This window comes from Sprattus sprattus, assembly GCF_963457725.1.
Source record: "Sprattus sprattus genome assembly, chromosome: 16".
Taxonomy (NCBI): Eukaryota; Metazoa; Chordata; class Actinopteri; order Clupeiformes; family Clupeidae; genus Sprattus; species Sprattus sprattus.
In genome coordinates, this window is record NC_137914.1 from 6,886,164 (window position 1) to 6,899,545 (window position 13,382).

A 13,382-nucleotide genomic window follows, 5' to 3' on the forward strand; every position below is an offset into this window, starting at 1 on the left:
TTCTGGAGTCTCACACTTATTTTGACACTGAAAAGTGCGAATGATCCCTAACCACAAAAGACTCGAGACTTGAGTTGACAGCACAGTTCCATTTATTCCACTCAAAGAGTCTGAAACAAACTGGTACAAATTTCAAAACTGACTTTTTTTTTCTTCATTTTTTAATTTAAAACACTTTTACATTTTCTCACCCGGAAGTGTTAGGTTTAATAGAATAAAACAAGGCATACGGCAAAATCTAAAATTAAAGCCTGAAAAAAGACCTTACGAGACGGACGATGCTTCCTTGTCACTGGCACAGATGTGCGTGGAGACTGAAGGATTGATAGTGGAGACTAGGCTGAAGAGGACATGATGACCAACACGTCTGACCAGTAATCAGTTTTACCCATTTCAAGTCTACACCTGGGCCACGAACCTTAGACCCGCTGACGAGGACCGAATGCATCAACACCAGACCAACAATTTCAGCCTAGTGCAGTATTTGCTCTGTCAGCATTTTAAAAGGCCTATTCCACTATACGAATACTCGATGGTCCTGTATGTTAGCGGAAGTGAGATTGAAGTCTGATAAACTGATGACTCAACCCAACTTCAAACTGAGCAGTTACATTGCTGTTCCTCATTAACGTACTCACCAAACATTTTAGGTCCCCTCTATGTGCCTGAAGAGACACAGGAGTCAGGAGGTGGAAGACCCGTCTTGCCTGAATAACAAGAGCTGTTCAGGCAACCACGAGCACACCCCCCCCCCATCTGAACTCACACACTTTAACAAGTGGGAGGCTCTCTGCACAACTCATTTTCTACGTTCACTTTCAAGAATCGTTCACCATCCTTGGTGGTAGTCCCAACGTAACACCACTGTCAGTACATTTAGATACACTATGTGACTTAAGAAGAACACTGTGCGTTGTACGCTGCTATGATTCTCATGGTATGGTCGCGTGTCATCTTCAGCCTTGGCCTCCAAAGTGCATTCACCCTGGCAAGGCAGGCACAGGAGCAAACCCTGAGGTCTACTCCTCAGGCAGGAGAGAGGAGTGGAGCTGACCCTGAGGTCTAACAACCTCCTCAGGCAGGGGAGTGGAGCGGAGCATGAAGCTCCAGAGGGGCCTACTGTCTGACCTGTGTACTAGTCCTCGCCCTACCACAGGCTCCTGCCAGTGTGAATGCACAGACTTAAATCAAAACGACACACCTACGATGAGTGACAACTACATTCTCTTTTGTTTGTTTGTTTGTTTTGTTTATTTCTTAGTTTTGTTAATCCGTTTAGGGTGAATGTATGAGTTCTTATGAGTGGTTTGGTTTATATGTACACTTGGTTCTTTTTCGTTGTCTCAGGAGCTGAATGGTAACACATCTACAGATGAGAGATAACATTCTTGAGTCTGGGGGGGGGGGGCAGGAGGGGGGTGTTATGGGGTACCTTAAGGGCCAGGGCTTTAAGAGCCTGTGCCAACTAGAAATAGAACAAACATGGAGCTAATAGAGATGTACCCACTGGCTGAGGTGAGGGGGGTTCTTTCCCCCTTCCGAATAGGCTATCCTCACCAAGGCCCGTACACCCTCCCTCTTATCCTGGCACATTCTCTCTCTCTCTCTCTCACTCACTCACACACACACACACACACACACACACACACACACACACACACACACACACACACTCTCTCTTTAATTGAAGGCAGGAAAGTATCCTTTCCACAAGCGCACACACAAACACAGTCGTCCCCATGTGCCCAAACACTAAGCACACACGCGCACACTTGAACTATTTAGTCTGATATTGCTGCACCTTGTAACAGTGGAGGGCAGAGCACTACACATCTCATGGAAAAGACCACAGTCACTTTCTATGGATCCCTTCAAAATGACCAACAAACAAGCAAAGGAACAGGAACATTAGTCACAGCAAATTCTCGCTTTTATATGTACATAAGAAAGTGGTGAGGGGTATGTAGGTGAGTGTGAGTGTGTGTGTGTGTGTGTGTGTGAGTGTGTGTGTGTGTGTGTGTGTGTGTGAGTGTAAGGGGCTGTATGCACTCTCTTCAGCGAGAGAGAGAGAGAAAAGAGGGGTAGGTGCAGTAGGGCTGTGCTGCCCCTGGGGTGGAGGTGGAGGTGGTGGGGGTCCTGGGGGGGTGCTGGTGGACGGCCCAGGTGCTCACCTCTTCTTGGGGGCCTGAGCCGTGCGTGGGGGGGTGACTGGCCGACCTGAGTTCACGCCCCCATACTGATACTTAGCTTTCTTCTCCGAAGGCTTCAAAATCTGAGAAGAAGAAGACAGGGAGGGAGAGGAAGAGAGATAAAATGGGATGGAAAAGTGAGAGGAAGAGAAAAATACCAGGAAAAAGACAGACAGATATACACTGTAAGAGCACGGTAAAAAAAAACCTGCTTGTGTACTGCCTGTCTGCAGAATATCTGTCTGCATGCACGAGAGTGTGAGTGTGAGAGTGAGTGTGAGAGTGAGAGAGAGAGAGATACCTGGAAAGAGCACATGAGAGACTCATCCACACTCATCATTCCTCCGGCGTTGTCAAACTCCCCGCAGTAGTTTGGAGCTGAGAACAGCGTCACCAGCTGTCGCTTGGCAAAGAACTCGTATCCATCCTCCACAACCTGATACAAACAAACACAAACACAAACACTGCCCGTTAATCTCCACCGCGCGCTATCACCACTCCTCCTCAAGACCACTCATCACAGTTACAGCCTTAGCGAGGATCTCCAACTCAACCTCAGCAGCACCACATGCCTTCATAATTAAGTGATACAGGGTTATTTACAAATACATTATTAACTATCACTTATTCATATGAATCATCTCTTATTTATGTTACATATGCTGTATACTATGGAAATGCACAGAGAGATGCCAGAATCAGCATTGAGAGGAATACCACACACACAAAAAAGGAATGATTAGTCAGACCTAGGCATTTTTCTTTTTTCCTTGCATTTGTTCGGACACAGCATACCTGGTGTGCTCTGCAGATGAGGTCCAGATCGTGGCGGTTGAGGAACTTGCTGACCACGTCAGCCCCGAAGGTGAAGGAGACGCCGCGGTCGTTCTCACCCCATCCCTGCACGTCCTTATCCGGGTCGGACCACAGCAAGTCACAGAGCAACCCTGACAATGCACACACACAAAACACACCATGTTATAGTCAAACAACAAATCATAATATTCACCTGTATCCTCAGCACTGGCAGGGCATTCAAACCCTCAAACAAACAGGGGAAGATGTGCACAGTAGAGAACCTGTGTCTGGTGTGTGTTGGTGTATGTGTGTGTTGGTGTATGTGTGTGTGTGTATATGTGTGTGTGTGTGTGTGTGTGTGTGCACAGTGGAGTACCTGTGTCTGGCACATCTGTAGGCCTCATGATGCGACGAATCTGCTCCATGGACTGCAGGTCAGGAGAGAGACCTTGGGAAAGTGAGACAGCAGGATGAGACACACAGAGAGACAGCAGGATGAGACACACAGAGAGACAGCAGGATGAGACACACAGAGAGACAGACAGGCAAACAGACAGACAGCCAGACACAGCCCGAAGGACCAAAATGCCCACACCCACACCGATGGCCAAACACTCCAGACATGGATAAGAATACAACAAACAGATGAGTGACACATCGAGCGGGTAAATGGGTAGACAGGCACACAGGACTGATGAGACAGACAGGCACACAGGACTGACGAGACAGACAGGCACACAGGACTGACGAGACAGACAGGCAGATGGTATGCCAGACAGACACACACCTCCATGACAGCAGAAGATCTTCTCATCGATAATGGCAGCTATGGGCAGGCAGTTGAAGCAGTCTGTGAAGGTCTTCCACAGTTTGATATTGAACCTGCGCTTGCCTGCAGATTGGGACAAAGCAACAACACGTGTTAATGTCTACAGAAGTATTCTTTTGTGTGTGTGTGTGTGTTTGTGTGTGTGTGTGTGTGGGTGGGTGATGCATGTGCAGTCTTACAAAATTGGTTTGCTGTAACCCAACTGACTCAAATTGGTGCAAGCTTATTATTTTTTTTTTCACGCTGTCTGCTCTGCTGACTATGACTTTCTGTTGCGACCAAACAGGGAGAGAGTACGAGTGTGATTTTGCCAAACACATGTGGAATCAACCGACACATTGTATGTGTGTGAGTGTGTGTGTGTGTGTGTGTGTGTGTCTGCGCATGTATATTTGTGTGTGTGTGTGTCTGCGCATGTATATTTGTGTGTGTGTGCGAGCGAGCGAGAGACAGAGAGAGCGAGAGACAGAGAGAGGTGTTTGTGTGTGCACTCACACTCATCGTAGAAGCCGTAGATGCGGTTGATGGAGGCACACTCGTGGTTGCCGCGCAGCAGGAAGAAGTTCTCGGGGTATTTGATCTTGTAGGCCAGCAGCAGGCAGATGGTCTCCAGGGACTGCTTGCCCCGGTCCACGTAGTCGCCCAGGAACAGGTAGTTAGCCTCAGGAGGGAAGCCCCCGTACTCAAAGAGCCGAAGCAGGTCTGTGTACTGCCCATGGATGTCCCCTGCAGAGACAGGAAACAGAATTAAGATACACAGACAGAGCAAGCGGGAGGGAGAGAGAGAGAAACGGGGGGGGGGGTATATACAAATACACAGACACACAAACATAATTAATAAATATATATAAATTAAATATATTTACATACACACACACACACATATATTTGGTACGATCGAAAAGAAATAAGCCAAGACGATAAAAAGAAGAGAGAAAAAGGGAGGGGGGGGGTGTCTGATTGCTGTCCTTGCTGCTCTGATGAGGGTCTTGGACTGCAGACTCTCTTGGGTGTGAGGAGGCCATTTATATCCCAGCGTTCCACTTTTTGCCCTACACACCAGCTCTGCTCAGTCCCAGACACGCATGCACCTCCCCCCTTCCTCTCCCTCCTCCTCCTCCACTACCTCCTCCTCCTCCACTACCTCCTCCTCCTCCTCCTCCTCCTCCTCCTCTGCTGCCTCCTCCTCCAAACCCCTCCATCACCATTAACCTGCAGGTGCTTTGGACTGGACAGCAAATCCTCACTTTCCAGGCTCACTTCGACTGGAGGTGATTTCATCATCCTGAGGCTGCCAACACTGGACAACCATTCCCTCAGTAGATACACTAGCCCACTAAAGGAGGAGATGTGTCCTGATCGCTCCAGTAGAAACACTAGCCCACTAAAGGAGGAGATGTGTCCTGATCGCTCCTCTCCCTCAGTAGAAACACTAGCCCACTAAAGGAGGAGATGTGTCCTGATCGCTCCTCTCCCTCAGGAGAAACACTAGCCCACTAAAGGAGGAGATGTGTCCTGATCGCTCCTCTCCCTCAATAGAAACACTAGCCCACTAAAGGAGGAGATGTGTCCTGATCGCTCCTCTCCTTCAGTAGAAACACTAGCACCCTAAAGGAGGAGGTGTGTCCTGATCGCTCCATTCCCTCAGTAGAAACACTAGCACCCTAAAGGAGGAGGTGTGTCCTGATCGCTCCATTCCCTCAGTAGAAACACTAGCCCACTAAAGGAGGAGATGTGTCCTGATCGCTCCAGTAGAAACACTAGCCCACTAAAGGAGGAGATGTGTCCTGATCGCTCCTCTCCCTCAGTAGAAACACTAGCCCACTAAAGGAGGAGATGTGTCCTGATCGCTCCAGTAGAAACACTAGCCCACTAAAGGAGGAGATGTGTCCTGATCGCTCCTCTCCCTCAGTAGAAACACTAGCCCACTAAAGGAGGAGGTGTGTCCTGATCGCTCCTCTCCCTCAGTAGAAACAATAGCCCACTAAAGGAGGAGATGTGTCCTGATCGCTCCAGTAGAAACACTAGCCCACTAAAGGAGGAGATGTGTCCTGATCGCTCCTCTCCCTCAGTAGAAACACTAGCCCACTAAAGGAGGAGATGTGTCCTGATCGCTCCTCTCCCTCAGTAGAAACAATAGCCCACTAAAGGAGGAGATGTGTCCTGATCGCTCCAGTAGAAACACTAGCCCACTAAAGGAGGAGATGTGTCCTGATCGCTCCAGTAGAAACACTAGCCCACTAAAGGAGGAGATGTGTCCTGATCGCTCCAGTAGAAACACTAGCCGACTAAAGGAGGAGGTGTGTCCTGATCGCTCCAGTAGAAACATTAGCCCACTAAAGGAGGAGATGTGTCCTGATCGCTCCTCTCCCTCAGTAGAAACACTAGCCCACTAAAGGAGGAGATGTGTCCTGATCGTTTCTCTCCCTCAATAGAAACACTAGCCCACTAAAGGAGGAGATGTGTTCTGATCGCTCCTCTCCCTCAGTAGAAACACTAGCCCACTAAAGGAGGAGATGTGTCCTGATCGCTCCTCTCCCTCAATAGCAACACTAGCCCACTAAAGGAGGAGATGTGTCCTGATCGCTCCTCTCCCTCAATAGCAACACTAGCCCACTAAAGGAGGAGATGTGTCCTGATCGCTCCAGTAGAAACACTAGCCCACTAAAGGAGGAGATGTGTCCTGATCGCTCCAGTAGAAACACTAGCCCACTAAAGGAGGAGATGTGTCCTGATCGCTCCTCTCCCTCAATAGCAACACTAGCCCACTAAAGGAGGAGATGTGTCCTGATCGCTCCAGTAGAAACACTAGCCCACTAAAGGAGGAGATGTGTCCTGATCGCTCCAGTAGAAACATTAGCCCACTAAAGGAGGAGATGTGTCCTGATCGCTCCTCTCCCTCAATAGAAACACTAGCCCACTAAAGGAGGAGATGTGTCCTGATCACTCCTCTCCCTCAATAGAAACACTAGCCCACTAAAGGAGGAGATGTGTTCTGATCGCTCCTCTCTCTCAATAGAAACACTAGCCCACTAAAGGAGGAGATGTGTTCTGATCGCTCCTCTCTCTCAATAGAAACACTAGCCCACTAAAGGAGGAGATGTGTTCTGATCGCTCCTCTCCGGTGTGTTGCTCCGGCCTCCTGCTCCCACCCACACAAGCAGAGCGCTGCAGCTTTTATGCCAACAACCAGCTGTTTCAAGGGCAGGCTCTGCAGCCAGACGACAACCCACACACACAGAAGCATGCACACACAGACACACACAGACACACAGACACACTGGGCTGCTGTGGAGCACCAGGCCTCTGCCGTTTTTGTATATGTTCAACAAATAAAATGAATGAATTATTATGTAGCAGCACGGATGTGGAGACAGCACTGCATATAAGCACCTCAATGCCTGTGGTAAATGCCAATTTGGTTTTATGGGACCTGCTGACGACAAAGTACATCATTGCAATTTTACACTTTGTAATTTTAATTGGCAATAAAGCTGACAGGGAAGGCAAGACGTCAAGTTCATGGACAAAGACGGGGGGAATAGACTACCGGTGTTGGGACGATTATAAAATAGCTTGTTCAGTACATGATGTTTGGGAGGATAATCGTTAAGATAATTATGCCCCATAATGGTTATAGAGCTCATAAAATAGAATTTACACAGACGTCACCCCACTCTCCGTGAAAGTGGGGTCAGGCTGGGGCCACAGTGAGTTTGAGGAGTGCCAAGGCTTCTGCCAAATGGCAAGCTTGTGCTGCCAGGATGACAACCTGCATGTGTCACACTGTCTGATCCATCAAGGTGTCACTGCCAAACATCACACAAGGAAGGTGAATACATACTGCTGTTAGCTGATTGGTCATGTGTATGTAAGAGGTGATGATGCCTATGGAACAGTGTGTGTGTGTGTGTGTGTGTGTGTGTGTGTGTGTATGTGTGTGTGTTTATATGCATGATGATCATAACAAGTGTACAGTGGTGTTTTGATGTATGGTGCATGTGTGCTATTTGTCTGTGTGTGAGGTGTGTATGTGTGTAACAGGTTTGTGTATGTGTGTAACAGGTGTGTGTGTGTGTGTGTGTGTGTGTAACAGGTGTGTGTGTGTGTGTGTGTGACAGGTAGGCGTGTTTGTTCGTGGTGGTGTGTGTGTGTGTGTGTGTGTGTGTGTGTGTGTGTGTGTGTGTGTCTGCACACTCACCACATATCTTGAGCGGAGCCTCAAGCTCCAGCAGGATTGGCTGGCTCAGGAAGATCTCGCGGGACTTGATGCAGAGCCCACGCACCTCCGCCTCCGTCATCTGCACAATCTTCCCCGGCCTGCATCCTCGCACTGAGGGGGGGGGGGGGGAGAGAGAGAGAGAGAGAGAGAGAGAGAGAGAGAGAGAGAGAGAGAGAGAGAGAGAGAGAGAGAGAGAGGTGTTAATCCTGCCCATCATATTCTCCATTCATTCTGAGCTGTAAGACTTGGCAACCCTCTGCTGTGGAAACAAATTTCGGGTGTGTGTGTTTGTTTGTGTGTGTGTGTGAAAGAGAAGGAGAGAGGAGAGAGAAACATCGAGAAAGAGAGAGAGAGCGAGAGAGAGAAGTGAGAGCTCCACTCAAACAGATGGCTTGGCCCTGGTTTGGTCCTTCAGATGACACACCAGTCATCTGCACCATCAAACACCCCAGTGTCTCTCTTACACGCACGCGCACACACACCACACGCGCACACACACTATACATATTCACACAGAGTGACCTTTCAGCTCTGCAAAACAAAAACAAGGACAATATTTCCCCCAGAAAAGCATGGAGAAGACACAAAAAGAAAACACTCAGACCCAGTCCTAGCCTTAAGGGAGCCACCTGATATACAGGAAAACTCCTTACAGAAGAGGGGTTGTGAGTGGGGCTTTACAGCCACATGTATGTAAGTGTGTGTGTGTGTGTGTGTGTGTGTGTGAGAGTGTGAGTGTTTTATCAGAGTGTGTGCACACGTAAGTCTTGTAAGATATGTTCACATGACTACATTCTGTCAAAGAAGGCCTCTGCATGCTGTATCTAGGCCCATGCAGGAGTGCCACTGTGTACAAAGTGGTGTCTCCGCCTGCACTTCCTGCTTAACCTCATGTGTGTGTTGCGTCAATAATGTGCACAGAGCAAGGGGCACTAGGCAACTTGTACACTAGCTAGCACAGATCTCTGAGGTTTGCCGAGGGAGGTTGAACTCTAGCCCCAAACACAGCCTGTGCCTGCTGGGAGTGGAGTGGAGCAATTCCCCTCCCCTGGCTCAGGCTCTCAGTCTCCCTCTTTCGCTCCGTCTCCCTAATATTCCCCACTCTCCCTCTTTCCCCCACTCTCCCTCTTTGCCTCACTCTCTCTTTCCCCCACTCTCTCCCTTTATCATCCACTCTCTCCCTTTCCCTCACTCTCTCCCTTTGCCCCACTCTCCCGCTTTCCCCCACTCTCTCCCTCCCTCTCAGTCTCCCTAATTTCCCCCACTCTCTCCCTCCCTCTCCGTCTCCCTAATTTCCCCCACTCTCTCCCTCCCTCTCCGTCTCCCTAATTTCCCCAACTCTCTCCATTTGCCCCACTCTCCACTCTCCCTCACTCTCTCCCTTTGCCCCACTCTCTCCCTTTGCCCCACTCTCTCCCTTTATCATCCACTCTCTCCCTTTATCATCCACTCTCTCCCTTTATCATCCACTCTCTCCCTTTATCATCCACTCTCTCCCTTTATCATCCACTCTCTCCCTTTGCCCCACTCTCTCCCTTTATCATCCACTCTCTCCCTTTATCATCCACTCTCTCCCTTTGCCCCACTCTCTCCCTTTATCATCCACTCTCTCCCTTTATCATCCACTCTCTCCCTTTGCCCCACTCTCTCCCTTTATCATCCACTCTCTCCCTTTCCCTCACTCTCTCCCTTTGCCCCACTCTCCCGCTTTCCCCCACTCTCTCCCTCCCTCTCAGTCTCCCTAATTTCCCCCACTCTCTCCCTCCCTCTCCGTCTCCCTAATTTCCCCAACTCTCTCCGTTTGCCCCACTCTCTCCATTTGCCCCACTCTCCACTCTCCCTCACTCTCTCCCTTTGCCCCACTCTCCACTCTCCACTCTCCCTTTATCACACTCTCCCTTTATCACTCTCTCCCTTTATCACTCTCTCCCTTTCCCCCACTCTCTCCCTTTATCATCCACTCTCCCTCTTTCCCCCACTCTCTCCCTTTATCATCCACTCTCCCTCTCTCCATCTCCCTCTCCCCCACCATCAGGTTAAAGTGGACTGTACAGGATCATCTCCAGGACCCAGCCCGGTCCTCTCAGTCCTGTGGGCCACAGCCGTAGAGGTTGCCTCCTTCAAGTGGGCCTTTTAGGAGAGTGATGGGCCAGCGCAACACAGTTAGCCTACATTCCAAAATGAGGAGCGATTACGCGTGTCACACGGAAAAGACAGATCGGTGGATCACCTGAAGCGCTGAACCCTCTCAACACATCTCCAATCAGGCCAGCCACATCAGAAGCAGTGTGTGTGTGTGTGTGCGCCAGCCACATCAGAAGCAGGCCGGTGGCCCTATTCGAGGCACGCCACGCAGAATTGAGAGCACTGAACTGGGTCTGGGTTTGTCTTAACACAATAGCACACACACACACACACACACACACACACACACACACACACACACACACACACACACACACACACACACACACACACACACACACACACACACACACACACACACACACACACACACACACACACACACACACACACACACACACACACGTATGTGTGTTGGTGGTGGGGGTTGACTATATGACACCAGTGTTTAGGGTCACTAATTGGCTTGGATCCGTTGAACTGTAAACCCTAGCCTACTGTGACGAAAGGAGGGGTGTCTTCAAAACGCAGGCTGTTTTTCCAACAGTCCTTTCAATTAACATTCAACCTCTATAGAGGATAAACACAAGAGGTAAAAAATAAGACCCACCATAGCCCAATTTTCTTCTGAATATCATAATCCGTGGCATAGATAAGGTATTTTGGCACAAAACAAATACCATTTTGAAGGGTATTAATTCAATGGCCAATTCACCCTGAAAAATGATGCATATTCTTATAAAGCCTACCAGCCCAGACAACACCCCCACTTGCTCAGTGCAATAATCATGTTTTTCCGCATATTACCAACTAGGGCTACAGGTTAACAGCAAGTTCATTGGTTCATTGGTTCATTGGTCTTTTCCCCCACTCTAAGGTGAAGGGTGTCATCGCACCTGTGTGAATCCCCACCTGTGTCTGTTAAAAGGCCAACGGCTGCCTCTGTTTACACAGACCCTCTATGTGGAGCTTAATGTATGAACTCAGATGACCTTTGGCAGGGGATAACTCACAAGGACATTTCATCCACGCCAGCTAAAAGCAGCAGTGTGCATGATGTACCAAACTAGGCCTGCCAATGCCCAGGATGTCAATTCCCAGTGCTGTACCTTTTAAATAGCCACCAGCACTGACACACACACACACACACACACACACACACACACACACACACACACACACACACACACACACACACACACACACACACACACACACACACACACACACACACACACACACACACACACACACACACACACACACACACACACACCTATGAGGCTCCTAAAATAAAAAGTGAAGAGCTGTGCTCCTGACCATCTCCCTGCACACATGCGTACATCTCACACACAAAAGGTCAAAACATTAACCTGTCCAAGGACAATATAACTTGCGGACATTCATGCAAACTCATATTCTCTCATGCTTGCAATTTCATGCCAAGAATACACAGTGTAAAACAGACAGGAGGGTATTGGGGGGGGGGGGGCAAGAACAAGAGCAAGCTAGTAGCAGGTGGCTGCCACTGCTGGGCATATGTTTTGTTCCAAGTGGGACAGAGAGTCATGGGTACTGTATACAAGCGAGTGGATCTAAATGGTCTCCCACTTACACTCTCTCCTGCCCATACATAAAGACCCCTACATTGCTGTGAACTCCAACGTGCCGTCCTTGTTATTATTGTATCGAAACACACATATGTAATGCAGAAACAAAATAGAAGGGAACGCCGCATGGTCAAAGACGTACAAGTGTTTCGAAGGCAATCACTCGTGTAGATCCTTTCTCTGTGCTACTTGACGACATGGAATTATGGAGACGAGCATCACGACTGTAAGGGGAGAGTTGTCATTGTGAAGCCAACACAATGTGAGATTACAGTGTTTTTAAACAAGAGGAAATTCAATATTTGGAACTACCGACAAGACGACACCTTTACCAACAGAATGCTGCCATAGCCCTTCTGATTGGCAATGTTATTTACCGAAATGTTAGTGATCGTTCACAGAATAACGATGTTAAGCAATGGGCAGAACTGGTGGCAGGCAAGGCCACCTCCCTCACAATGTATATTGTTCGGCTAGTCGCGGGTAGAAACCATAGCTCCAACCTGCAGCACACATCTCTACAAATGGTAATGTGGGGGTGTGTTCGCAGGCTCCCGCTATTGCTCCTGACCCGACCTGGAGCTGCTAGCAAATGTTATTTCTTGATATTGAAAAACAAACGTTAATTCAAGCACGTTCTTAATACAGACATAATGCCAGAATCAAACTCATATTCAAAATGACATCCATTTAATCTAAGGCAGGCTAGGTTTCAGAGTCGACTGTCTGATTGCAGTCCAAAACATCTGACATAAACCAGGCAGGGAGAACGACAACGTTAGCTAGCTAGCGATAGCTAACTAGCCTGACGGCTGGGTAACCAAGAGCGCCTACTAAAACGAACAAGCTAACGTTAGCTAAAGATTATTTCAACGTGTCTAAATAGTCTGTTTGTCGAAACCAGCTCCTCGAAACACGGTTACTGTTTTGCTGCAAGCACGTAATAAACGTCTTATTTTCTTCATTTGGGCAAAACAAAATATCGTAAAGCTACCGAGCTAATTACAGGCTAACAAACTGCACTTTGGCCACATCTAAGGTTAGCTAACAAAAACAGGTCTGACAAGCTAACGTTACTTGATTTCCGAATACGTCGAATGTCTGAAAATGTCATTTTATTGTCACACAGTCTATAGCAGAGTTTCAGTCGAGACACAAATGGAAAACGTTGCTAAAACAAGGTACATTACCTTCCAAGAGTCGGGAGATGATGCTGTCAACGTTAAGCTCACCCTCCGCCATCTTCTAAGAAGAACTGTAAAGAATGGCGATTCTCGTTCTCACAGCCAGAGGGCGACAGTTAAACGCGCAGTAAATATCCTGCCAAGTGCGTATATGTGTTTGTGAAATGTCAAGGTAGGCTATGGGCTACGTACTTACGTTATTTGTGTAGAATTGCAAAAACAGCTTATCACATAAGCCTGTCAATATAGTTATTCAACGGGGCAATTATAGCTTATCAAAAATTAACAAACAGGCAGGTAGGATCATGTTTCCCTTTCAAAGGATTCAGTTAAGAGCTCATGTTTCCTTGAGTTTTTCAATGAATTGTTCAGGGGAGTCTTCTCTCATATAGATTGCGACAGTCC

At 48.3% G+C, this 13,382-nt stretch overlaps 1 protein-coding gene across 1 annotated transcript; it reads right to left on the minus strand.

The window, feature by feature from the left end:
- Window positions 1-74: 74 nt before the first annotated feature.
- LOC308377489 (serine/threonine-protein phosphatase PP1-beta catalytic subunit) lies at window positions 75-13,055 on the minus strand. Its single transcript, XM_080854175.1, has 8 exons — window positions 12,984-13,055; window positions 8,018-8,149; window positions 4,312-4,542; window positions 3,775-3,879; window positions 3,364-3,435; window positions 2,985-3,136; window positions 2,491-2,625; window positions 75-2,272 (listed from the first exon to the last, which is right to left on the minus strand). The coding sequence occupies exons 1-8, from the start codon at window positions 13,033-13,035 to the stop codon at window positions 2,168-2,170; spliced, it is 984 nt and encodes a 327-aa protein (XP_080710301.1). The 5' UTR covers window positions 13,036-13,055; the 3' UTR covers window positions 75-2,167.
- Window positions 13,056-13,382: the final 327 nt, after the last annotated feature.

What these genes read in the sequence shown, in the direction of transcription:
- LOC308377489 (XM_080854175.1), bottom strand. Translation starts at nt 13,035, where the DNA reads ATGGCGGAGGGTGAGCTTAACGTTGACAGCATCATCTCCCGACTCTTG. An exon ending in CATCTCCCGACTCTTGGAAG is followed by an intron (nt 8,150 to 12,983) that starts GTAATGTACCTT and finishes CCCCCCCCTCAG; the next exon opens with TGCGAGGATGCAGGCCGGGG. An exon ending in TACAGATGTGCCAGACACAG is followed by an intron (nt 3,137 to 3,363) that starts GTACTCCACTGT and finishes GTGCATTGTCAG; the next exon opens with GGTTGCTCTGTGACTTGCTG.